This window comes from Gossypium hirsutum, chromosome A09, assembly GCF_007990345.1.
Source record: "Gossypium hirsutum isolate 1008001.06 chromosome A09, Gossypium_hirsutum_v2.1, whole genome shotgun sequence".
In the NCBI taxonomy this organism is placed as follows: Eukaryota; Viridiplantae; Streptophyta; class Magnoliopsida; order Malvales; family Malvaceae; genus Gossypium; species Gossypium hirsutum.
The window spans coordinates 79,185,531-79,212,349 of NC_053432.1; the positions used below are offsets into that span (position 1 = coordinate 79,185,531).

The 26,819-nt window shown below is 34.3% G+C and overlaps 1 protein-coding gene across 1 annotated transcript; it reads right to left on the reverse strand.

The window, feature by feature from the left end:
- Nucleotides 1-1,072: 1,072 nt before the first annotated feature.
- LOC107930236 (protein BRANCHLESS TRICHOME) lies at nt 1,073-7,463 on the reverse strand. Its single transcript, XM_016861825.2, has 2 exons — nt 6,900-7,463; nt 1,073-1,659 (listed from the first exon to the last, which is right to left on the reverse strand). Exons 1-2 carry the CDS (start codon nt 7,276-7,278, stop codon nt 1,208-1,210), a joined length of 831 nt encoding a protein of 276 aa, XP_016717314.2. The 5' UTR covers nt 7,279-7,463; the 3' UTR covers nt 1,073-1,207.
- Nucleotides 7,464-26,819: the final 19,356 nt, after the last annotated feature.

The following is a 26,819-nucleotide window of genomic DNA, read 5'->3' on the forward strand; positions in this document are numbered from 1 at the left end:
AGAGATTAAAACTCATAACACATTTAAGGAATTTTGTGTTTACGTTTTGTGGGTTCTTTGTTTTCAGGTTTTCGGGGTTTAGTTTTTATCTCCATTTTTTGTACTCTTCGTTCTTTTGCCATTATAGTAAAATTATCTTTGCCCGTGGTTTTTTATCCTATTTGGAGGGGTTTTTCCACGTTAAATTGTATGTTCAATTTCTCAATTTATTCAGCTATTTTCTTATTCGTTGCTTAATCGGGTCGAAATCCTAACACTTACGATTAATAATATATATTAAAAGTAAAAACGTAATTTGATAATATACAAATATAAAAAGTTTGATAAGGCTCACAAGCCATTCAAATCAAATATTACTAAGCTCAAATTCGGCTCGACCTCGAGCATAGCTTAACAATTACTGAATCGAGTTTGAATGTTTTTCGAATCGAACTCAGATAGTTTACGAGCACTAGTATCTCATTTACACCCCTATTCACAATACTATAACATATCCAAAAAAGTAAACTATCCACGTCAACTTTAAATTTACTCTGAATAATAGTTAAAATATGGAATATATACTATCCACGTAGGTTAAAATGAAATTATATCTCGATGAATATTTGGATCTCCACTAGCATCCCTAATTTAGGAGCATCCTTAGCCATAGCTTTTAGCAACAGTTCTTGTGGTCGGTTGAAAAGGAAATCTTACTCTAAACCCTATTACTTAAACTATAAGAAGTCTATTTTCCAAAAAAATAAAGAAAAAGAAAAAGTAAAGCAATCTTTTTATCCTTATGATTTTGTTTGCTATTGTATTATGATTGTGATTATATTCGTCAATTCTCATGAAAAAAAACTTTAATTAAATTTTAGTGATGGACTTTCAGAAGAATTAAGGTCTCCCTAACCCTTCTAATTAAGAAAACTGGTATAATGCATATTTTGTCCAATTTGTCATACCTTAAGGTTTCTCCAACATATTGTTCAATGAGGCTTTTATCACGTCTTTCCATTATCCAATCTTGCAATATTCAATGAACACGAACTTATATACATCCTAAAACCGTTAGCAAATTAAAAACCCAAAGCATAAATTTACTATTTTCTTATAAACTATCAAGAACAAGATAGTTTGGGTATGGGAGCAATGACCAATAAAGTGAAACAATTCAACAAGAAAAATAAAGTAAGTTTTAAGCCTCCAAAAAACGAAAGTTCAATTACTTGGATGGGGATAGATTAATCCTTAACTGTGCTTTTTGGCACTCCAGCTTTGAACCCCAACGCCTACTCTTTGATCCAATTGCTCGAACCACTTTTGGAAATTCAACAAACCCTTTGATCCCTCGCTTTATGTGAGGATTCTCAGCTTCTTGAGATGCTTTTTGCTGAACCGCCATTGATGAAGACACAGTAGCAGTACTGTTTATATTTTGGTAACATGATGATGGTTGTTCACTCGATGCAAATCTCGTTGACTCTCTTGAATCGAAAACAGCTTTGCTATTATTTTCAATATCAGATTGTTTGCGTTTAGTTTCCTCCAATTCTTTGAACTTCTCGTGGAACAAAATCTTGGCCTCGGCCAGCTTCATTTGAACTCTTTCTTCCCTTAAAACTTCAGCTATCTTTAGCATATTTCTTTCCTCCTCGAACTCTCTTTTCATTCGATCTATTAGAATATATCCCATACCTTGCCCATACCTTTCCCATACCTACCCATACCTTGGAAAGGTCAAAGTTATGGGCACTAAATATTTATTTAGTGTTGGGCATGGGATAATAGCAATTTTTGGTCCCTAAGTGAATAGGGACTTTGCAAGGTGGCCCTTGAATCTCAACTATAAATAGGCCAACCATTGCTCATTCTCATCATCCCACATTTGCCATTCTCTACTTAAGGCATTGTTCTCTCTCCCTATTTGTAAAGTTTCACTTGTATTTTGGAGTGAAATATATTTGGTAGTGCCCGAGGACGTAGGCAAGATTTGCCGAACCTCGTTAAATTTTGGTGTTCTTTACTATTTAATGTTCATATTTTGTGAGTGTGATTGTAGTGATTTATTGTGCTATTAAATTACGATAGAGGGATATTCTGGCTAGGAAAGACTTGGTACTTAAGTGATCCTCGTGATTCACCTCTCTTTCCTGGGAATTGAACTTAGTGTGATTTTTTAGTACAATAATTTTACTCTTTCACACGCTTCCGCACAACAATTGGTATCAGAGCCAGATTCGTACTTGGGAAATACGACCGTTTACGGTACTATTCACGTATACGGCACTATTCACGTATACGGCACTATTCACATATACGGTACTGTTCACGTATACAGTAGTTGGGATTGAGGAGAAAAATGGCAGCAACATCGTCATCAGCAAGGACTACTGTGACAAATGCAAAATTTGAAGTAGAGAAATTTGACGGTACCAATAATTTTGGTATGTGGCAATGTGAGATCCTGGATGTCTTATGTCAGCAAGAGCTAGATATAGCCCTTGAAGAAAAACCTGACAATATGGATGGCAAGGAGTGGGCCAAGATCAATAGACAGGCGTGTGGTACAATCCGCCTATGTTTGGCCAAAGAGCAGAAGTACTCTGTCATGAGGGAGACATCAGCGAAGAAGTTATGAGATACACTGGAAGAAAAGTTTCTAACGAAAAGTCTTGAAAATAGGCTTTATATGAAAAAGAAACTTTATCGATTCACGTATGCACCCGGTATGTCGATGAATGACCATGTGAACTCATTCAATAAAATTTTAGCAGACTTGCTAAATTTGGATGAGAAATTTGAAGATGAAGACAAGGCATTATTGTTGTTGAATTCCCTTCCTGATGAATATGATCATCTTACCACCACATTGCTTCATGGGAAAGATTCAATCACATTTGATGCAGTCTGTAGTGCGTTGTATAGATCTGAGACTCGAAAGAAAGATAAAAGAGATCACAGAGATACAACTGCAGAAGTCTTAACAGTAAGAGGTCGTTCACACAGCAGCAAACCTGGTAGAAGGGGTAAGTCCAAAGGGAGACCCGCCAAAGATGAATGTGCCTTTTGTCGTGAGAAAGGGCATTGGAAAAAGAATTGTCCTAAGTTACAAAAGGGCAAGTCTATTTCTAATGCATGTGTAGCGGAGCATGATGAGGAGTCAGACTTTAGCTTGGTTGGCATGGCAATGGCATGTCAAACGGATGAGTGGATATTGGATTCGGGATGTACTTACCATATGTGTCCTAATAAGGACTGGTTTTCTAGTCTTGAAGAACTAGAAGGTGGAGTTGTTTTTATGGGCAATGATAGTGCCTGTAAGACAATGGGTGTAGGTACAATCAAATTGAAGAACCATGACGGCTCAATCCAAGTTCTGACAGATGTTCGCTATGTACCCAGCTTGAAGAAAAATCTCATCTCATTAGGGGCCCTAGAATCTAAAGGGCTCACAATCACTTTGAGAGATGGATTACTAAAGGTAATAGCTGGGGTATTGACGGTGATGAAAGGCACTAGAAGAAATAACTTGTACTATTTAAATGGAAGTACAGTTATTGGATCAACATCAACAGCTTCTGCGAAAGATGCAGATTCAGAAGCTACCAGGTTATGGCATAGGCGATTGGGACATGCTGGTGAAAAAGCTTTGCAGACATTGGTGAAGCAAGGCTTATTGAAAGGTGCAAATTCTTGCAAAATGGAATTCTGTGAACATTGTGTTCTGGGCAAGCAGAAGAGGGTAAAATTTGGTCCAGCAATTCACAATACGAAAGGAATTCTGGACTACGTTCACAGTGATGTGTGGGGACCTACCAAAGTAGCTTCTTTGGGAGGTATGCACTATTTTGTTACTTTTGTTGATGATTATTCAAGAAAAGTATGGGTGTATCTAATGAAAAGAAAAAATGAAGTTTTGAATGCATTTCTGAAGTGGAAGAAGATGGTGGAGACTCAGACAGGTCGAAAGGTCAAACGACTTCGATCAGATAATGGTACTGAGTACAAAAATGATCCATTTCTACAAGTATGCCAAGATGAGGGCATTGTGCGACACTTCACTGTTCGGGATACACCACAGCAAAATGGGGTGGCAGAACGCATGAATCGGACTATACTGGAGAAAGTTCGATGTATGTTGTCCAATGCTGGATTGGGCAAGGAATTTTGGGCTGAGGCAGTTACATATGCGTGCCATCTAATTAACCGATTGCCATCAGCTGCAATAAATGGAAAAACTCCTATGGAGATGTGGACTGGTAAACCTGCTACTGATTATGATTCTTTACATGTTTTTGGTTCCACTGCATATTATCATGTAAAAGAATCTAAGTTAGACCCAAGAGCAAAGAAAGCATTATTCATGGGTATAACTGGTGGTGTAAAAGGATACCGTCTCTGGTGTCCTGATACAAGGAAGATTATTTTCAGTAGAGATGTAACTTTTGATGAATCAACCATGATGAAGAACGAGGATTCACAAAAGGATGACAAAACCAGTAGTACTTTGCAGCAGGTGGAGTTTGAAAAGGTTAATGATGATCCAGCTAATATTGAAAGAACAAATGATGAAGAAGTTTCGACCCAAGAACTTCTACAGCAACAAGATTCAATTGCATATAGGAGGCCAAGAAGAGAGATTCGTAAGCCTGCTCGCTTTGACGATATGGTGGCCTATGCACTTCCAATTGCAGATGATGATGTTCCTTCCACTTACACAGAAGCAATAAGTAACTCTGATGGTGTAAAGTGGAAGCAAGCTATGAATGAAGAAATGCAGTCTCTTCATAAAAATAGGACTTGGGAGTTGGTGAGACTGCCCAAGGGAAAGAAGGCAATTGGATGCAAATGGGTATATGCAAAGAAGGAAGGATTTCCTGGTAAAAATGAAATTCGATACAAGGCTAGATTGGTAGCAAAGGGTTACGCTCAGAAAGAAGGAATAGACTACAATGAAGTGTTTTCTCCAGTTGTGAAGCATTCGTCTATTCGGATTTTGCTAGCCTTGGTTGCGCAATATGATCTTGAACTAGTTCAGCTTGATGTGAAGACCGCGTTTTTACACGGTGATTTGGAAGAGGAAATCTATATGACTCAGCCAGATGGATTCAAGGTTGCTGGAAAAGAAAATTGGGTTTTCAAACTGACAAAGTCGCTTTATGGATTGAAGCAATCTCCGAGGCAGTGGTACAAGCGATTTGATCAGTTCATGAAAGGGCAAAGGTACACAAGAAGTAAATTTGATCATTGCGTGTATTTTCAGAAGCTACAAGAAGGAACTTTCATATACTTGCTCTTATATGTTGATGATATGCTAATAGCATCTAAGAGCAAAGTTGAGATTGAAAGATTGAAGACTCAACTGAATCTCGAGTTTGAGATGAAAGATCTAGGAGAAGCTAAAAAGATTCTCGGCATGGAAATATGTAGAGATAGAGCTCATGGCAGAGTTAGCTTGTCTCAGAAGCAGTATTTGAAGAAAGTACTACAGCAGTTTGGCATGAACGAGCAGACCAAACCTGTAAGTACCCCGTTGGCTTCTCATTTCAAGCTTTCTGCACAACTATCTCCTTCGACGAATACGGAATAAGAATACATGTTGCAAGTTCCGTATTCTAATGCAGTGGGTAGCTTGATGTATGCAATGGTGTGTACAAGACCCGACATTTCACAGGCAGTTAGTATAGTGAGCAGGTATATGCATAATCCTGGAAAAGGACATTGGCAAGCTGTGAAATGGATTCTACGGTATATTCAGAAGACCGTGGATGTTGGATTACTGTTCAAGCAGGATAATACACTTGGTAAAGGTGTTATTGGGTACGTTGATTCTGACTATGCCGGTGATTTGGACAAGCGAAGATCAACCACCGGTTATGTGTTTACACTTGCTGGAGGACCAATAAGTTGGAAGTCTACACTACAGTCTACAGTTGCATTGTCAACCACAGAAGCCGAGTACATGGCTGTAACAGAGGCTGTAAAGGAGGCTGTTTGGTTACAAGGTATGGCTAAAACCTTGGGGTTGGTTCAGGAGCATATTAACGTGTATTGTGATAGTCAAAGTGCTATTCATTTAGCAAAGAATCAAGTCTATCATGCACGTACAAAACATATCGACGTACGATTCCATTTTGTGCGGGAAATTATTGAAGAGGGGAAAATTTGTCTTCAGAAGATCAAGACTGCAGATAATCCCGCAGATATGATGACCAAGGTGGTAACAGCAACCAAGTTCGAACATTGTTTGAACTTGATCAATATCCTGCAAGTTTAACAGTCGAAGAAGGCACTATCAAGTATTGTTGTCAAAGGCAAAAAGAATTGTGTGAAGATAAGATTATCCTAATCAAATCTTCAAGGTGGAGATTATTAGAATATATCCCATACCTTGCCCATACCTTTCCCATACCTACCCATACCTTGGAAAGGTCAAAGTTATGGGCACTAAATATTTATTTAGTGTTGGGCATGGGATAATAGCAATTTTTGGTCCCTAAGTGAATAGGGACTTTGCAAGGTGGCCCTTGAATCTCAACTATAAATAGGCCAACCATTGCTCATTCTCATCATCCCACATTTGCCATTCTCTACTTAAGGCATTGTTCTCTCTCCCTATTTGTAAAGTTTCACTTGTATTTTGGAGTGAAATATATTTGGTAGTGCCCGAGGACGTAGGCAAGATTTGCCGAACCTCGTTAAATTTTGGTGTTCTTTACTATTTAATGTTCATATTTTGTGAGTGTGATTGTAGTGATTTATTGTGCTATTAAATTACGATAGAGGGATATTCTGGCTAGGAAAGACTTGGTACTTAAGTGATCCTCGTGATTCACCTCTCTTTCCTGGGAATTGAACTTAGTGTGATTTTTTAGTACAATAATTTTACTCTTTCACACGCTTCCGCACAACACGATCCATCTCTGATTTCTTTGAAGTGATTTCTCTAGCAAGCTTTTCACACACACTCTCCAATGCTTCTTTCCCCCTTCGTTCTTCAGCTACTTCTTTACCCAGTTTCTTATTTTGAGACTCCACCTTTTTACGTGCTTTACGTTCGTACTCCACCTCAGCTTTCAAGTCGATGATCTGGGCTCGAGCAATACCCAATTCGGAATCCATTACTGGTATCAGTTGATGATGAAGGTGCTTGCTACTTTGGCACTGTAGTTGTTGATGATTAGAATAATAAAATGGGTTTTCGTAAAGTTTCCAGCTAATCCCATTCCTGAGATTACTAGTGCTTCTGTTTTTCATCATCAGCAGCATATCCTTCATATCTTCTCCTTTCATTGTATATGAGCTTTTTGGTTGTCGCTTTTCCTTTTCTTTTCTACTTTGCTGCTTTTCTTTTTCGTAACGGGGATTTTCCCTGTCAAGAAAGCTATTGCGGTAGGCCCATGATTTATCCTGGAACTTTAAAACTAGTTCTAAGGGAGGTGGTCTGCCCTATGCATTCTTGGAAGATATGTTTTGGATGCTCCCATCCAATCTCCACAAGTAGAGATTTATTATGCAAAATTACTATAAGATTCAAGAAATATGTTTTTCGAAGAAAAAAAAATCTTTATTAATGAACTTGAATATATTTAAATATCGATATCGAATTTAGTCCAAACATTTTATTTTAAAATTTGTAAGACTTTCAAATATAGAATTAAGTTGTTTGACATACTAAAAATTAAAATGGACACTTCCATTGATGTAAAAACAATCACTTAAGTTGAAGCAAATTAAACATTTTATTTTTAAAATAATAATAACTTTTCTTTTACCAAAAATCAAATCAAACAAAATAAAATTTTAACAATAACTTAATTGAAATAGAATCGTATTTAATAAAATCGAATTCAACACTATTTTTCAATTTAATTTTTATTTTTTTCAACTCTTTTTTGATCAAATTTTTATCTTTTTAGAGTTTTAAGTGGGTATACTTAAAAAGAAAATTCAATGAGTCATACCTTCCCATAAATATTCTAGAAAATTCAACGAGCCATACCTTCCCTAAATATTCTAACATATGTGATATGTAAGTACTTAAAAAAAAGAGTGGATAGGTCCAATGAATGTTATTCTTTTGTTGCCATAGAGCAGGGGCCTCTCTGGGTAAGGAATATTTACATCTATGGCAATGGACATATTGGTGGGGGTTTGATCATATTCCTCTACTGACATTTTTTTTTCTGGAAAACCAAAATGTTTTAACCAACTCTTGCATTGATCCTTCTACAAAAAAAGAAGCAGCCCTGACAGAAGACAAACAACTACAGCAGCAAAAGATTTTTCACCCACAGTTTTTAACATTGGGTGGCCTACCTCAGTATTTCAATAATACGTATCTCAGTGCAATTATTCATCTCCTGCAGCCCCCCCACATGTGTATTTGATGATACAAGTGATTGATTACTGTTACTTTACAGCATCATAAACATTTAACTAGTATTAAAATAAGCCTACCACTTCAAAAGTTTAACTTGGAAACTGTTGCTTCACAAATAAAAAGCAGTAGAACTAGAAATAGGAATTCTGACTAGAATGTGGATGAAACAATTATTTTGATGTCGAGAGTGCTTTGCCAAGTCCTTAAGAGGGACATTATAAGCTATGATGGAGTTGGAAACAATGGTCTATTTATTAATCCTACAGGCTCCACATGGATGTCCCCCATTCAGGTTTTAATTCAGGGCCCATTGCACTGTCATAAAGCTTAAAGAACAAATTTTTTCCTATACCTGAGAATGTGACTTGGGTATTACTTATTTGGCACTAACGTGACAAAACATGCCCTCTTCTGGAGATTGGCTTTGGTAGCACTGATGAGTGAATTGCTTATAAATCATTGACTTTTGAACTGAAACCTTTTAAGGCATTGCGGAACTTGGGAGGCAAACAAACTTCCCATGTGCCAAGAACTGCAATCTTTCTCCGGATTAGAATTCAGTCATCTTGGTTCACTTCTCGTGGTTCATACAGAGGAACAGCGGTACTGACAGAAAGATTGTGGAACAGACAAGTAAATTGCCCCACTTTCTAAACTAATAAATGAATGTCGTTATAAGTCATATTGTAAGTTAGACCACTTGATACAACATTGTTAAGAGTGATATTCACAAATTTTAAATATCAACCATTTTACATAAAAATAAAAATAAAAAAATTAATAAAATGTGCTATAAGTATGTTATATTGTGAAATTTTGAAAATTTGAAAATAATATAATAAAAGATAAATGGTGTATTTGGGTGAAGGATTTATAGGAGAGATTTTATTTATATTTAAGGTTTTCAAATTTTTAAAAAAGAATTTATTATCTGAGTAAATATATCAAAGAAATTCAAAATTTGTGAGTAATTTATTACTTAATTTCCTTTTTCAAATTTCACCTAAAGAGTGGTTTTTTTAAAATTTCTCATAATTTTATTTTATTTAATGCACATAATCTCACTATAAGATAAAATATTATACTTCAAAATTTATTTTTCTTTATTCAAATATATATATTTTAAAATTTATTTTATTAACATTTTTTATAGTTTTTACAGATAAAATGATATCCATATTGAATATTTTTATATTATTTATTTTTAATATAATTATTTTTATAATTTTCTTTTAATGTTTAAAATTTTAATATCTAAAATTTTCATAAATCAATTATTTATCTAAAAAAAATTATTACAAATACCAATATATTAAATAGATGAATTTTAAAATACTTAACATTTTAAAAATTTTCATTCAAACATACTTTAAAAATTTTCATTCAAACATACTCTAATTTTTTTTATATTAGGTTATAGATTTTTTTTATTTAAATATATATATATTAGGTTTCATACCCAAACAAGATGAGTTGGGCCTAAACCAATTTAAAAGCCCATTTCACTGTTTAAAATGATATTTTAAATATTAAAATAAATTAAGATAAATATCAAAGCTATAGATGAATTTTGGTCTAATGTATAATATTATACATAAACTTTAACACTTGTACAATTTTGTACATAAAACTTTAATTTGATTCAATTTTTTTAAAACTACTAACAATATTATCGATGTAGCACCATTTTACATTTATATATTGCATATATAGACAATTATGTGAAAATAAATGGATGTAATTATTTCTTTAAATATGTACAATTGAATCAAAATTAAAAAAAAAATTGTGTACATATAAACCACAATCAAAGTTCCATATGTATAATTGTACCAAATCAAAGTTCATATATCAAATTATACATTAGACTAAAATTCATGTGTAATTTTCATATCTATCCCAATAGATTATTATTTTATTATTTTATTATAATTTAAATACAATTTACTTTTTATATTAAATTATGACCTGGTTTGTCTGAAGCCAAGCCCTACAAATTAAGGATGGTGCAAACATCTATATGCTTGGTCGAATTTTGTTACATGTATAAACAATAAGAGTTTCGTACGTAATTTTTCTCTAATAGCGTGACAACTTCTCACTTAAATAAGGACTCATTATTGGAATCCAAGAGTCGACTTTAACGCCAAATGTCAAAGTAGGCCATAATTTATAGGAAAACTCATCATTTAGGATTGTTAGATAATAAAGTATGAGATAATCAAGCCCATGTTAAAAGTGTGCGAGTTTGTTTTGTATAATTGATGTCAATAAGCTATCTAACTGTTAGTTGGTATAAAATTATTGCATTTATTAGCTTGTTTGTTAGGTGGTCAATGAATGATATATCTCTGTGTATATATGTTGGTGTAAAACTCACATTTTTGATCGATTGGAATAGAGTATTATCTCTTCATCGCTTATTCTAAGTTTCTTTCAATTGCTTTTGTCATTTTTTTGTTCATCTTTAGTTAATTTTCTAGCATGGTATCAGAGCTATGATCCATGGTGCTTTTTTGTAAATCTAATTGTTAAGTTCGTATGTTTTTCTTAGTGATTTAGCCTCAACAATGGTGCTAATAGAAAGTCCTTGATAGTCCTGCAGTTGTTTCATTAAGTTCCATAATGATCAATACTGAACCTACAACTATGCTTTCCACTAAGAATATTGCATTACTAGTGGATGAAAGCAATTATTTCACATGGAGGAAACATGTTCTTTTTTATTCTTAAAATGCCATCATTTGCAATCTTATATAGAATGTATTGTTTCTATTACAGCTTGTATAGTGAAGGATGTTGATGGTAAGCAAATCGAGAATCCTGCATTTATAAATTATGACTTAGTATTAGCATCTTGGTTAATGTCATATGTTAGTCCTACAATGTCATATGTTAGTCCTACACTGTATACACATCTTGTTGGTTTAGATTCATCATATGAAACATGGTCAAAGCTACATCAAGTTTTCGCTAATTAGTCTCAAACTAAGAAAATGCATTTTAAATGCAAGTTGCATAATGTCAAGAAACATAATAAAAGCATGACAAAATATCTTGTTGAAATAAAGCATATATGTGACACTTTATTTGGATGTGGTGATAAACCGTAATTTATACATTTTTTTTATCTCATGCTTAGCACATTTATGGATGATTTCTCCTTAGACTTGGTGAATTTGATGCTCCTAATTCTTTAATTTCATATTTTCTACTTAGGTGAGCATAGGAGAGTAAAAAGAGCGAGAAACGGGCCGAAAACAGAGAAAATAAACCCACATAGAAAATCAACACGGCCTAGACTTCCTCACATAGGCAGGTCACACGGCCGTGTCTATTTGGTAGGATCGAAGCATGACTTACATGGGTAGACTACACACTCGTGCCTATTCAACAGCCTTGATCACAGGCAGGAGTAATCGCACACGGGTGTGTCCCTGCCAAGCCCAAGTATAGCCCTATTCAAAAAAGGCCAATTTTGAGGGCTCTTAGACATTCTAAAGCCTATTTAAACACCTGAGGAGGCACTTAGAAGGGGGACACGGAGTAGGAAGCAAGGAATTACTCAAGGGAAGCCGATTGGTCCATCTCAGAAGTCAGATTCATCATCAAGACTAAAGATCTCCCTTCAATTTCCATTCAGGGGTTTTGGGTTTTCTTTATATTTTGTATTCATTATTCTTCTGAGATGTTTTCTTTTATAATTATAAACTAAACCCTCTAAATACCTAAGGGGAATGAAACCTAAGACGGATCTTGTTATTATTATCTGAATAGTATGATAAATATTTGACTTGTTCTTAATTATGTGTTCTTAATTCTTGTTTTAATATTCCAGGATATTGATTCAAGTTAATGCTCTTATTCAGAGGAGGAAGAGACCCTGTCTAAGAGTAAATTTGTCATAATTAAGCGGAGTTGATTGCACGCCTAGAGATAGGGTGATAAGATTTTGCCAGATTAGAGTGAAACCTAATAAGGGGATCCATAGATCGGGTTAATGCAACACTAGGGCGTTAATTAGAACGTTAATTAGAAAGAGATTTCAATTAATCAACCTAGGGTTAGACGTTATTAGTCTCGAGAGAGATAATAATATAACTTAGGGATTTCTACGGATCAAGTCAAATGAATAAATCGTCTGGTTCAGAGTCAGATAACAAGTGAAGTCTAGGTGGACTTTTCCTTGGGTATTGTCTTAATCAATTGAGTTTTCCCAAAAGCTTTTTCCCAATTTTCTCTCTGTGCACCCTTAGTTTAGTTAAATAGTTTAGATAAACAAATCCTTTAATTTTTAGGCTAGATAATAAAAAGGAAGTAATTATTAGTACTCTTGGTTCCTTTGGGTTCGACAATCCGGTCTTGCTAAAGCTATACTACTATTCAATAGGTACACTTGCCTTTATCGTGATAATAGTTAGTTTCAAGAACGATTAATTATAAATTTTTAAAACCTGTCGCTAATATCACATATCATGTGGTCAAGTAATTACTGAAGAAGAACATCAATCTCTTATTCTTAATGGATTGACTCTTGAATATGAAAATATTGTATCAATTATTACGCCAATCCAACAAAAGTATGATTTGGCTGGGATTACTTCTGCTCCATTAGAAGCAGAGGCTCGATAGATGATATTAGTTTCATCTTTTATAATTGTTTTTGCCAATGTTGTTGTTTAACAACAACAATTTCATATTCAAACTAATGTCACACACGGTTGAGACACATGCCCGTGTATTTGCCCATGTGGAAAAAAGTAGGCTATTTACCAAGCCATTTTGCCACCTCAAATTATCATCCACCTATATAACTCACATGGCACATAATAATAGCATAATTGGGCATTCCAAGCAACCAAATCAAAATCAAAACATGCTTTCCCATTATCAACAATGTAAGTATCCAAATACCAAATTAGGTCATTCAAATTCATACCGAAAACTCATCATCATAATTCATCAATGTGATCACCATCAAATATGTATTATTTACCTTAATTTACTTGCATATCAATACCAAAAATTCTACTACTTGATATCCATAATACCTATCATTAACAAGCAACACAATTTCATTCATCACCTCATAATATAAGCCATTTGTACAAATATAAACACAACCCAATCAACCAAAATATGCCAACTTCTTTGACTATATACAAACCAAACATAGATATTCATAAGCCAACTCAAATAGCTATAATCACAACCAAAATACCACATCTAGCTTATACATGTCATATACCATATATACACAACTCAAAAGTACCAAATAGATGTCTGATAGTGCGATGATGTTCCCGACGACTTCCGGATCCGAGCTAGCCTTGATTCACTATAAAACATAGAAAAAAACAAGAAGTGTAACAATCCAAAATCCGTGGGCATCGAAAAAGTACATTATTGGGCCTTCGTCTTAGTAAACCGAGTCCGTAAATATTTATTAGGAATATTTTTGAGTCTAGTTCTGTGTCTAAATATGCTTTAATTAAGTGAATTTAGCTTAATTTAAAGTAATTAGGAAAAATGATTAAATTGAATAAAGAGTGAAAGTTTAATTATAGATTAAAAGAAAGTAAAAAGGGCTAAAATGACAATTAAGCCATTTAGCATAAGTTGAGGCGGCAAACATGTTAAAATCTAAGATATTTTTAGATTTTAATTATGTAAATATATATAATTTAATTTTAAATTAGATATTTATTATTTATCATTATTATTATTCTATCAAATTATAATTTATATTATTAAATTATGATTATTATTATTAAAAATAAATTAAAATAAAGACTAATGTATGGTGATTAAATTATACAAGTGTAATGCATATATTTATACATTTGTAATATATTTATTTAATTACTTTTTATATAAGTAAAAAGATTTTTATTATATTAAAATATTAAATTATATAAAATAAATAAAATAAGGACAATTGGATGGTGATGATAATAGGCAAGTGTAAAATATATGTGTGTCCAATTGTAATATATATTTGTTATTAAATAAGATATTTATTATAATAATAATTATTATTATTAAGTTAATAAAATAAAAGAATAAAAGAAATGAAATAAAATAAAGAAACAAAACAAAGTAAAAAAGAAACAGAATAGCTATTCGAAAACGGAGCAGGGAAAGGAGAAAAAGAAAAGAAAGAAAAATAAAAGGAAAAACTAGGGTTTTAAGGTTTGAAGTTTTAATAGGTAAGCCAATTAAACCCTTTTCTTAATGTTTTAGAAGCTCTAGAATAAAGTTTTGTTGAATTTAAGTTGAAATTTTGAAAGTTAATAGATTTTTGAGTAGGGTTCATGTTGAACAAATGATGGAATTGGGGTTTTATTTGATAGAAATTTTGATTGAAATTGAATAAAGGATTGAATTGTAAACTGAGTTATAAGTTTTGAGTTTTAGGGATTAAATTGAAATAAATTCGAAATTATGAAATATGATAAAAATTAAATAGTTAAATGTGAGTGTGGCAAGAAATTGAGTAGCAAAAATGTAATACCCCTACCCGTATTCATTGCCAGAATAGGGTACGAAGTATTACCAGAGTTTACGAATTAAATTTTTTTTAACTCAATATAATCCCTTTATAGATATCTAACATTCCCTGAAATTTTAAACCAAAAACAATCCACATCAACCAATCCAATTCAACATATTTTCAAGATAAATTCATGCATATTTATAAAATAACGTCATCACATACCCAAAACTAGGTTTGTTAACCATACCAATGGCTAACTCTACATTCATTTCACAGAATCATTTACTTTATTAGCTTATGCATGCCATTGATTTCCAAAATAAAGTTTCTTTATATACCGAAATCCTGAGGTTGATAGTGTGATGTGTCTCCGACTAAATCCGACCTCCAAGCTCTTATCACTACAAAACAGGGGAAAATGAAACAGGGTAAGCATTTTGTGCTTAGTAAGCTCATGTAACAAGAATTATACTTACCTAATATTTTCAATATAATACAATAAACATTTCTATGTCTATTCAATGCATTATTACCCTAACATGCACAAACTCAACATTCAAGTTAGTACAATAATTTCCATGTACCAATAATATGTACCATGATTGATGAGCTCATCAATATCATAATTTCTATTTCCTTGTTATTTTTCCATATTTATCCCGTTGAATTTATCGGAATTTCGATGGATTTTCAAAGGTACACTTTTAGTGTACAATTCTGGGTCCGTCAATTCATATTCATGTGCGCATATTTCCATTTCAGAGAGCACACTCCTGCGAACCTCATCCTTGCAGCGGGATTACTAGTCCAAGCTAAATCCCCTGCAATATAAACTCATAGAGTATTGTCAGGATTACCAATTCAGGCTAAATCCCCTGCAACAACAATCACTCTAATGAGCTTAGATCTGAATTACCAGTCCAGGCTAAATTCAGACCCTAATTCGGATTACTCGTCCGAGCTAAATCAATTTTACACATATTCTTCGGGAGGGCTATATCAAGATAGGATCACCTGTCCGGGATAGATCCTTTTTACCATCAATTCCTTTTCAGAGATCCTCTCTTTTATCAAATATGTCAATGTTTCATAAAATTTCATATAATGAACATTCAAATCATATTCATATCAAAAACATGCATTTCAAGCATTTAAGAATATAATTCAAATTACACGAACTTACCTTGATACCTGTTCGTGTACAAAAATCTACTAATCTTGAACTTTTTCCTTTCCTCGATCTAGCTTCGTATTTGAATCTTCTGGATCTAAATAAATAAATTTAATTATCAATTTAATACATTTCATATTCATATGCAACAATTTCTATAATTTCATTATTATTATTTATAGTTTATTCAAAGCTGTCTATTTGAGTCATAGTCACTAAATTATTTATAACTCGAGCTACAGAACTTCAAATTAAGATATGTAAATTTTCCCTGAAACTAGACTCATATATCTTCTTACCATAAAATTTTCAAAATTTTTGGTTTAGCCAATAAGTACATTTTATTCTTTAAAGTCACCCTTATTATGCTGTCCAACAGTTCTTACCTCTCTTCACTAAAAATTAATTATCTCTTCATACAGGATTTGAATGATATTATAGTTTGATTCTATTAAAAATAGACTCATTCAGAATTCTATAAATATAAATTTAAGCCCCTAATTATTTTTATTCAATTTTTTATGATTTTTCAAAGTCAGAACAGGGGAACTCGAATTCATTCTGACCTTATCTCACAAAATTCATTATATCTCAAAATTTAAAAATTCATTGCTTACACTATTTCTTCTATGAGAAACTAGACTCAATAAGATTTAATTTCATATTTTTTTCATCTTCTAATTCGATTCCTACAATTTATGGTGATTTTTCAAAGTTAGTCTACTGCTGCTGTCCAAACTGTTTTAGTGCAAGCTGTTTATTACCATTTTTCCCTAAGCTTTTAATAAATGATAATTTCGTCCCTACCCAATTAGCCTCTCTATTGAGCTGATTCTTCTCAATTAACATTTTATTCTATCACCTTAAACTAGTTTACAACCTTTAGGAATCAGAATTTCAGCAATAGACTTTAATTCCAAGTATTTTTATAATTAGGTCCTAAAAATCAATTTCTATTGAAATTACCTAATAAAATCATCTCATAAACAAATTAAAGCTTTAATTTCATTCTATTTCATCATAAAATTACATAACTCAACCATGGTGACTTTCAATGTCATCCATGAAATCAAAAACTAATGAATTTAATAGTAGGACCTAGCTGTAAAAGTCTTAAAAACACAAAAATTACAAGAAAAAAGCAAGGATTAACTCACTTGGTGCAAAAATTATGAAATACCAGATTATATAACCCTCCTATGGTGTTTTTAGTTGCTGGAATTGAAGAGAAATGAAGAGAAATCTAGATATTTCCTATTTAGTCCTAGCTTTATTTAGTTAATTTTGCAATATTCCAATTTGGCCCTTAATTTATCAATTTTCCTGCTGATTTCATGCCCTTGCCGTCCAGCCCAAATAAATTTTGGGTCTAATTTCTTTTTAAATCCTTTCTCATTAGACTCTTAAGCTATTTAATCATTCTAGCAACTTTTACACCTATTACAATTTAGTCCTTTTTATTTAATCAACTACCCAAACATTAAAATTTCCTAACGAAATTTTAATACCACATTACTAACATCTCATAAATATTTATAAAGTTATTTTCGACTCGGTTTTACTAGATAGAGGTCCTGATACCTTATTTTACCCAATTTCTTTAATAATTTCTTTTTCTAACTAACCACTAAATCGGTAAAATTTTTCTATCAATATTTTCATACGATTTTCCTATTGTAACACCCATTACCCGTATTTTGAGCCTAGAATAGGGTATGAGGCATTACCGAACTTAATATGATCAATCATGTAAAAAAATCAGCCATAAAATTTTTTCTAAATTAAAAACTTTCATACATATGTTTAACGTCCCTTATTTGGGCCTACGGGGCCCAAAACATACATTCAGGGTGGTTCGGGACCAAACCGTAAACATATGAAACTTTTGCAACACTTAGAAAATTTTCACACTTTGGAGAGTCACACGCTCGTGTTTTCAACCCGTGTAACTCTCTGTTTATAACTTCATCACCCTTGTCAGTCATACACTTCATATAAAATAACAAGAAACGTGTATGGGCTTAATTCTCATTCAATTTCTCATATATATACACAATTTCACGTTATGTAATCATACAACATATATCAGCCATATCTCTGTAATCTAAATATATTTTCATAACAACTTATCTTGATTTCAGACTATTTCATATTTAAGCTTAAATAACCAAAGTATTTGAAATATCATCTTTATGCAAATAGTACACTGAGGTATATAATTCTATAATTGTGAATAAACACATTTATCAAACATTTTCCTTATTTATATATCAATGTCTCATGTCTCCATATATCAATAACCGTCATTTTCATGAATTCCGAGTTCAATTTCATAATTATTTGTCTCGTGTTCAATTTATTCCATATCGGAATTTTATTCATTAAAACATTTGAATTATCAATACATATGGACAATACATTCAAGATGAACAATTATATAATCACAAATGAATTCATTTATCAACCAAGTTCTATACTCGTATCTTATCAACTCGTAGTTCCTTGTATCACATAATTCCATATAACACTTACCAAACTTTGTCAAATTAGTGAACGTCTTATGGAATTGAGTACTTCGTTTTCTCGATGCCATAGTTCAACTATGGTCTTACACATCTTCATATAATGATGCCATAGCCCAGCTATGGTCTTACACATATTCATATATCGATGCCATAGCCCAACTATGGTCTTACACGAATTAAATATCTCACTGATGTCATATTCCAGATATGGTCTTATACAGTAGCATATATCACACCGATGCCATATCCTAGATATGGTCTTATACGGAAATCACTTGTCACTTGTCACTTGTCACTTGTAGCCGAAGCTACCACTATTCACTGATCAGGTAGCCGGAGCTACCATTTTTCACTGATCAGGTAGCCGGAGCTACCACTTTTCACTGATCAGGTAGCTGAAGCTACCACTTTTCACTGATCAGGTAGCTGAAGCTACCACTTTTCACTTGTCATTTATCATTGATCAGATAAGTGTCGCCGAAGCTATCACTTATCACTTTCAATTTTCCTTGATCAGATAAGTGTAGCCGAAGCTATCACTTATCACTTGTTGCCATGGTCCAACCATGGTCTTTTCCTTCAATTCATCTTGTCACTGAACTGAAATGCTCAATTTGATCATTTATTCAATTTTCATGCTTTTACATTATTCACGATTTTATCATCAATACATATGAAATAACACATCATGAAATTCATAAAATTTACAAATAATCACTAAAATTTAGCCATATAAACTCACAAGTTTAATTTTTGTATTATAATAATAATCATTATTTCATAATAAATATACCAAATAAAACATTATATCATTTCTAATCCAACACTTATCGATTATAATCGGGCATGTGGTCAATTTATACACGAGTCATTCATATATTTTTGGATATTTTCCTCCTCCTCCTCTCCATCCACATCCTTAGTATAAACAATACACTTGTAGGTAACATTATCCATAATTTTCACTATCTACTTATGTGAATATTTAAGCTGTCCATCTGTGTCATAGTCACTAAATTATTTTTATATTGAGCTACAGAACTCCAAATTAAGATCCATAAATTTTATCAGAAACTAGACTCATATTTCTTCTTATCATAAAAATTTCAAAATTTTTGGTTGGGCCAATTAATACAGTTTATTCATTAAATTCTCCCCTGTTCTGCTGTTTGACAGTTCCGACCCTTCTTCACTAAAAATTAATTATCTTCTCGTAAAAGATTCGAATGATTCCCTTGTTTGTTTCTATTGAAAATAGACTCATTCAGGATTCTAAAAATATAAATTTAAGCCTCTAATTATTTTTATCCAATTTTTTATGATTTTCCAAATTCAGAACAGGGGAACCCGAAATCATTCTGACCTTGTCTCACAAAAGTTATTGTATCTCATGATTTACAATTCCATTGCTTACATAATTTCTTTTATAAGAAACTAGACTCAATAAGCTTTAATTTCATATTTTATTAATCCTCTAGTTAAATTTCTACAATTTTTGGTGATTTTTCAAAGTTAAACTACTGCTGCTGCCCAAAACAGTTTTAGTGCAAAATGTTGATTTCCATTTTACCCCAAATTTCACAATTCATACAATTCAGTCCTTCCTCAATTAACCCTACAATTAAGATAAATTTCTCAATTAATACTTTTTATAGACATTATAAGTTATTTCATAACTATTGAAATTCAGAATTTCCACATAAAACTCTAACTGTCAACTCTTTTACAATTAGGTCCCAAACATTCACTTTCTATTAAATTCTTTCAATAAAATCAGAATATAAACAATTTAAAGCTCTAATTCCATGTCAAATCATCATATACTTCCACCACTCATGCATAACAACTTCAAAAATTAGACATGGAATCAAAAACTAATGAAATAGTAAGTTGGACCCAATTGTAAAAGTCCAAAAACATAAAAATTTCAAGGAGAAAGCAAGAATTAAACTTACATGAAGCTAGAGTATGAAAACCAGCTTGAACCCTTCTCCATGGCTATTTTTCAGCTGATGACTATGAAGAGAAATGAAGAGAATTCTAGATATTCCAATTTAGTCCCATTTTTATTTAGCCAATTTTGTCAATTTTCCAATTTTGCCCTTATTTCACCCATTTCCTGATTTTTCTCAGCTATTGCCGCCCAAAATATCTCCTTTGGGCTTATTTGCACTTTAGGTCCTTCCTCATTTGACAATTGAGCTATTTAATCCTTTTAGCAACTTTTACACCCTTTTCAATTTAGTCCTTTTTATTTAATTAACCACCCAAACGTCAAAATTTTCTGACTAAATTTTATTACTACCTCACCAACACTTCATAAATATTTCTAAAAATATTTATGGCTCGATTTATGGAGTCGAGGTCTCGATACCTCATTCTCGACCCAATTTACCTAATTAATTCTTTTAAATCACCAAATTCACTAATTCAAAAATGCTTTTATATTCACATTTGACTCATAGGTATTAATTTATTAAATTTTCAACTCACCCGTCGGATTTAGTGATCTCAAATCTCTATTCCCGATACCACTGAAAATTAGGCTGTTACACCTATCATATCAATTTTCATGCAAAAATATTGAAATAAACTTCTCTTTAAATCGGATTTGTGGTTACGAAACTACTATTCCGATAACCTTGAATTTAGGCCATTACAAAAAAGGTATGAATTGAGAAAGAAAAATATATAGTTTAGTTATTGTCGAAACCATCTTTCGATTTAAAAAAATTTAAAGTTTTTAAATTTAATGAAAATACGGGGGAATCGACTTTTGAAAAAAATAGGAATAAGGGAGTCGCCACCGATCTTTTTGTTTTGGGTGTGATCGGATCTCCTAAAAATTTGGTTATTTTAATAAAAGATTTGCGATTTACTAAAACAATGACTCTGGTCTACGAAAATTTTAGGAAAATGGGCTCGGGAGTCGGTTACGCATGAGGAAGGATTAGCACCCTCACTACGCCCAAAATTGGTACCAAATCAATTAAATACTGTCCTTATGTCTAAAAAATGTTTTTCGGAATGTGGCTCCTTTTAATAAAAGTTGAATAACCCGAGTTGATTGTCAAAAATCTTTTTTTTTCGACGTCCGAAAAATTTATAATTTGAAATTAACAAGAGGATGCTCAACTATTTGGTCCGACAAAAAACTGAAACCCAGCACAGTAGGGCATGATCCCTCGAATTTCCAAACATCGAACATTGCCTCACCTTAGAGAATATAAGTGAAATTCCAAGGAGATATTCGATTATTTTGGACAAATAAGAAAGCGCAACCCAACACGATAGGGCTCGATTCTTAAATTGCCAAACATTGAACATCGCCTTCATTTTGAAAGATTTTAGGAAATGTGAGTGAAATTCCGTAGGGATGTTCAATTGTTTCGAACCAATGAAAAAACACAACTCAACATGATAGGGCACAATTCTCAAATCGCGAAATATTGAACATCGTCTTCGTTTTTAGGTATATTTTATAAACATGAGTGAGAATATAAAGGAATATTCGATCGTTTTGAGCAAACAAGAAATCACAACCCAGCACGATAGGGCATGATTCTCGAATTGTCAAACGCCAAATATTGCCTTTGTTTTAAAATGTTTCCTTAAAAAAAACATGAGTGAAAACCTAAAGGAATATTCGATTGTTTTGACCAAACGAGAAATCACAACCCAGCACGATAGGGCATGATTCCCGAATTGTCAAACACCGAGTATTGCCTTCGTTTTAGAGGGTTTTTGGAAGACCTGAGTGGAATTTTGAAGGGATATTTGATTATTTTGAGCAAATGAGAAATTGCAACCCAACACGTTAGGGCACAATTCCGCGAATTGCCAAATATCAAATCTCGTCTTCGCTTTAAAGAATTTTTAATAATTGTGAAACCAGGTTAAAACGCATTAATTCGATTTGAAATAAGACGAAATTAATCATGAAATTTGGGTCATGTAATTGGATTTTGAACATTGAATGGACTGTGATGGTTTTATTTATTTTATGCTTTATGGTTTGTTTGTAACGGGTCTGGGCATATTTGGCCCACTACAGCTGCCCCTCTTTGCTCATTATCGTGGAATGAGAATAAAGCAAAGACTATAAATGGGCCAATTTTGCCAGGGCCTGCTGAGCTTCGACTCCTTGGTGCTTCCTTTTTTCAGGTAGCTTAAAAATGCTCCACTGCAACTTCAGCGAGACATGGTTCATGTGTTTCTATCTTGCTCTACTGCAACTTCAGAGAGATAACGGATTGTGACTTTGATTTTGCTCCACTGCAACTTGAGGGAGACGAAATCTTGCAATCTTCAGCCCGTTGCCCTACTACTTAGGGGGTTAAGGCTCGTTTTCTCCAATCTGCTCTACTGGAGACGAGGTCTGCAATCGTCAGCCTACTCCACTATAACTTTAGGGAGCTAGGGTGATGGCTTAAATCTGCTTCACCGCAACTTTAGGAAGCCAAGATTCGTCGCATTCGGTTTGTTCTTTGTCAATACAGAGACGCCAAATCTGCTATCTTTGATCTGCTCCCCGCCAATACAGAGACGCCAAATCTGCTATATTCGATTTGCTCTCCACCAATACAGAGACGCCAAATCTGCTATCTTCGATCTGCTCTTCGCCAATACAGAGATGTCAAATCTGCGATCTTCGATCTGCTCTCCGCCAATACAGAGATGCCAAATCTACGATCTTCGATCTGCTCTCCGCCAATACAGAGATGCCAAATCTGCTATCTTCGATCTGCTCTCCGCCAATACAGAGATGCCAAATCTGCGATCTTCGATCTGCTCTCCGCCAATAAAGAGACGCCAAATCTGATATCTTTGATCTGCTCTCCGCCAATACAGAGACGCCAAATCTGCTATCTTCGATCTGCTCTCCGCCAATACAGAGACGTCAAATCTGCTATCTTCGATCTACTCTCCGCCAATACAGAGACGCCAAATCTGCTATCTTCGATCTACTCTCCGCCAATACAGAGACGTCAAATCTGCTATCTTCGATCTGCTCTCCGCCAATACAGAGATGCGAAATCTGCTATCTTCGATCTGCTCTCCGTCAATACAGAGACGCCAAATTTGCAAGATTTACCAATGTCGCCATACTGTCTTCTAAAGACATGACGTGTAAAATAGGTTTCATGTATCTGTGTATGTCAAGTAACTAGGATGCTATGATCGAGATGAATCAAGTGTTCCTAACTAAATGAATGATTATGAATGTAGAAATGTTATGAGAGTGATTTCTTTTTAAAAACTTAAGGCATCATTGCTCCTAACTCGTCTGGGTTCCATCATTGATGTGCTATCGTGTCTTCTTACTTAGCCGTTATCTCTGACAGAAAATTTGAAGAAATAGTCTTAATTTAGATTTCTCTTTTTCCAATATTTTCCAACTTTGAGCCCGGTTAGTCCTGACTAGTGGCCCTATTTCAGGTCCTTGTACTATTTAGAGACTTTCCAGAGTAATATGCATAACATCTTTTGTGTGAATATTACATGTTCAAAAATCGCGATTTCAACAAAAATGCTCGAAAGAGATTATCATAATGGACCAATGGAATTTTATTAAGCAAAATTTGATGTGAATACATTGGATAACGATTCTAATAAGGTGCCCCAGATATCGCAGCACGAGTTTCACTATTCTAATCTCTCAAAAGCTCCTTCGAACCAAATGTGTGTTCAGAAGATCCCGTGTATTTTGTTGATGCTCCCAGGTGTAATATCATTCTGTCTTGTTGATTTTGGAAGTACAAGACTACCATATGCCCTATATTCAAAATTTGAGCTGCCCGTTTTCGGGTTTTCAACTCAAAAACTCCTTTGGTTCCAAAGTGCCCTTTGCGGGTTTTCACCTTGGCCTCTTTTTTTTTTTAGATTTCAGAGCGCCCTTTGCGGGTTTTCACTCTGGCCTCTTCTTCTTCAGGTAAAATACTTCTTGACCGAATCCGAGTTTACAGGATTGGGCAAGTTTCTACCGTCCATCTCGGCTAGAATCAATGCTCCTCAGAGAAAGCTTTCTTCACCACGTAAGGCTCTTCCCAATTAGGCATCCATTTCCCTAGAAAGTCCTTTTGTATGGGAAAGATCTTTTTCAAAACCAGGTCTCCTTCGTGGAATTCTCTAGGGTGAACCTTTTTGTCATAAGCCCGCATCATTCGCTTTTGGTACATCTGACCATGACGGATAGCTCTTAACCTCCTTTCCTCAATTATTTTCAATTGATCATATCGAGACTAGATCCACTCGGCTTCTTCTAACTTTAACTCTAACAACACTCGAAGAGATGGGATCTCGACTTTAATTGGCAACATTGATTCCATTTTGTAGACCAGGAAGAAAGGGGTTGCATCGGTTGAAGTTCTGACTGACGTTCGATAAGCAAAAAGGGCAAATGGTAACTTCTCATGCCAGTCTCTGTAGGTTTCGGTCATCTTCCCCACAATCTTCTTAATGTTTTTATTGGCCGCTTCCACTGCCCCATTCATCTTCGGGCGATACAGCGACGAGTTGTGATGTCTGATCTTTAATTGACTGCAGACTTCTGCTATCGTACTATTGTTCAAGTTTAATGCATTGTCAGATATAATCCTCTCCGGCATTCCATATTGACATATAATCTCCTTTTTCAGAAACTTGCTCACTGCCGACTTGGTCACACTAGCATACGAAGCGGCTTCTACCTACTTGGTGAAGTAGTCGATAACCACAAAGATGAACCGATGCCCATTGGAAGCTTTCGACGATATCGGTCCAATCACATCCATGCCCCACATAGAGAATGGCCATGGAGAAACCATGACATGCAGCGGTGAAGGAGGCACATGAATTTTGTTTCCGTAGATTTGGCATTTATGACATCTCTTAGCATAATTGATACAGTCTCCTTCCATGGAGGACCAATAGTACCCGAATCTCATAATTTGCCTGGCCATTGTAAAGCCGTTAGCACGTGTCCCACAGACGCCTTCATGGACTTCTTCCAAGATTTTCTTAGCCTCTACAGCATCTACACATCTTAGTAACACTTGATCATTTCTTCTTTTGTATAATATATCCCCATCTAAGACATAGTCGATGGCCAGTCTTCTTAGCGTTCTTTTGTCATTCTCGCTCGCCTGGTCCGGGTATGCACGATTCTTTACGTATTGCAATATATCGTGATACCAAGGGTGGTCATCTCTTTCTTCAACTTCTTCAATATTGTAACAGTGGGCCGAAATTTCATAAATGCTCATCCGGATGGGTTTGACATCTTCTTGTTTGTTTACCTTGATCATGGAGGCTAAAATAGCCAAAGCATTAGCCATCTGATTTTCGTCTCGTGGAAGGTAGTGGAAGGTGATGTCATCAAACTCTTTAACCAATTCAAGGACCAGTTTTTGATAGTCGATCAACTTGGGGTCTCTGGTTTCCCATTCTCCTTTGAGTTGATAAATCACTAGCGCGGAATCCCCATACACCCCTAGCACTCTAATCTTGCGTTCTATGGCTGCGCGGATACCCATGATGCACGCTTCATATTCCACCATATTGTTTGTACAATCAAAATCCAATTTACTAGTTAATGGATAATGATCTCCGTTTGGGGATACCAAGACGGCTCCGATTACATTGCCCACAGCATTTGATGCCCCATCGAAGTTCAATTTCCAAAGAAGTTCTTCCAGAGCACCTTCTTTAGCCGTAGCAATACATATTAGGTCTTCATTCGGAAAGTCAAAGTTCAGAGGCTCGTAATCTTCCAAGGCTCTACTGGCCATAAAATCTGCTATTGCACTTCCTTTTACTGCTTTCTGGTTTACATAGACTATGTCGAATTCAGAAAGCAGAATCTGCCATCGGGCCATCCTTCTATTCAAGGCTGTTGACTCCATCATGTATTTTAAAGGGTCCAATTTTGATATGAGCCAAGTGGTGTGATACAACATATACTGCCTCAGCCTTCGGGTTGTCCAAATTAGGGCACAACACAACTTCTCTATCGGCGGGTATCTTGTCTCACATTCTGTGAACTTTTTGCTAAGATAGTAAATGGCTTTTTCTTTACTTTCCGACTCGTCATGCTGACCCAATACGCACCCCATGAAATTCTCAAATACTGCCAAGTACAGTATCAACGGCTTATCGGGATTACGTGGCATCAGCACCGGGGCGTTGGATAAGTACTGTTTGACCTTGTCGAAAGCCCTTTGGCATTCTTCATCCCATTCACCTGGGTTACGTTTCTTGAGGAGGCGAAAGACAGGGTCA

Bases quoted from the DNA above. Each gene is read 5' to 3' on its own strand.
- LOC107930236 (XM_016861825.2), bottom strand. From the start codon at position 7,278: ATGAAAGGAGAAGATATGAAGGATATGCTGCTGATGATGAAAAACAGA. The intron at 1,660-6,899 runs GTGTTGTGCGGA...ATATTCTAATAG, and splicing joins AAAGAAATCAGAGATGGATC to ATCGAATGAAAAGAGAGTTC.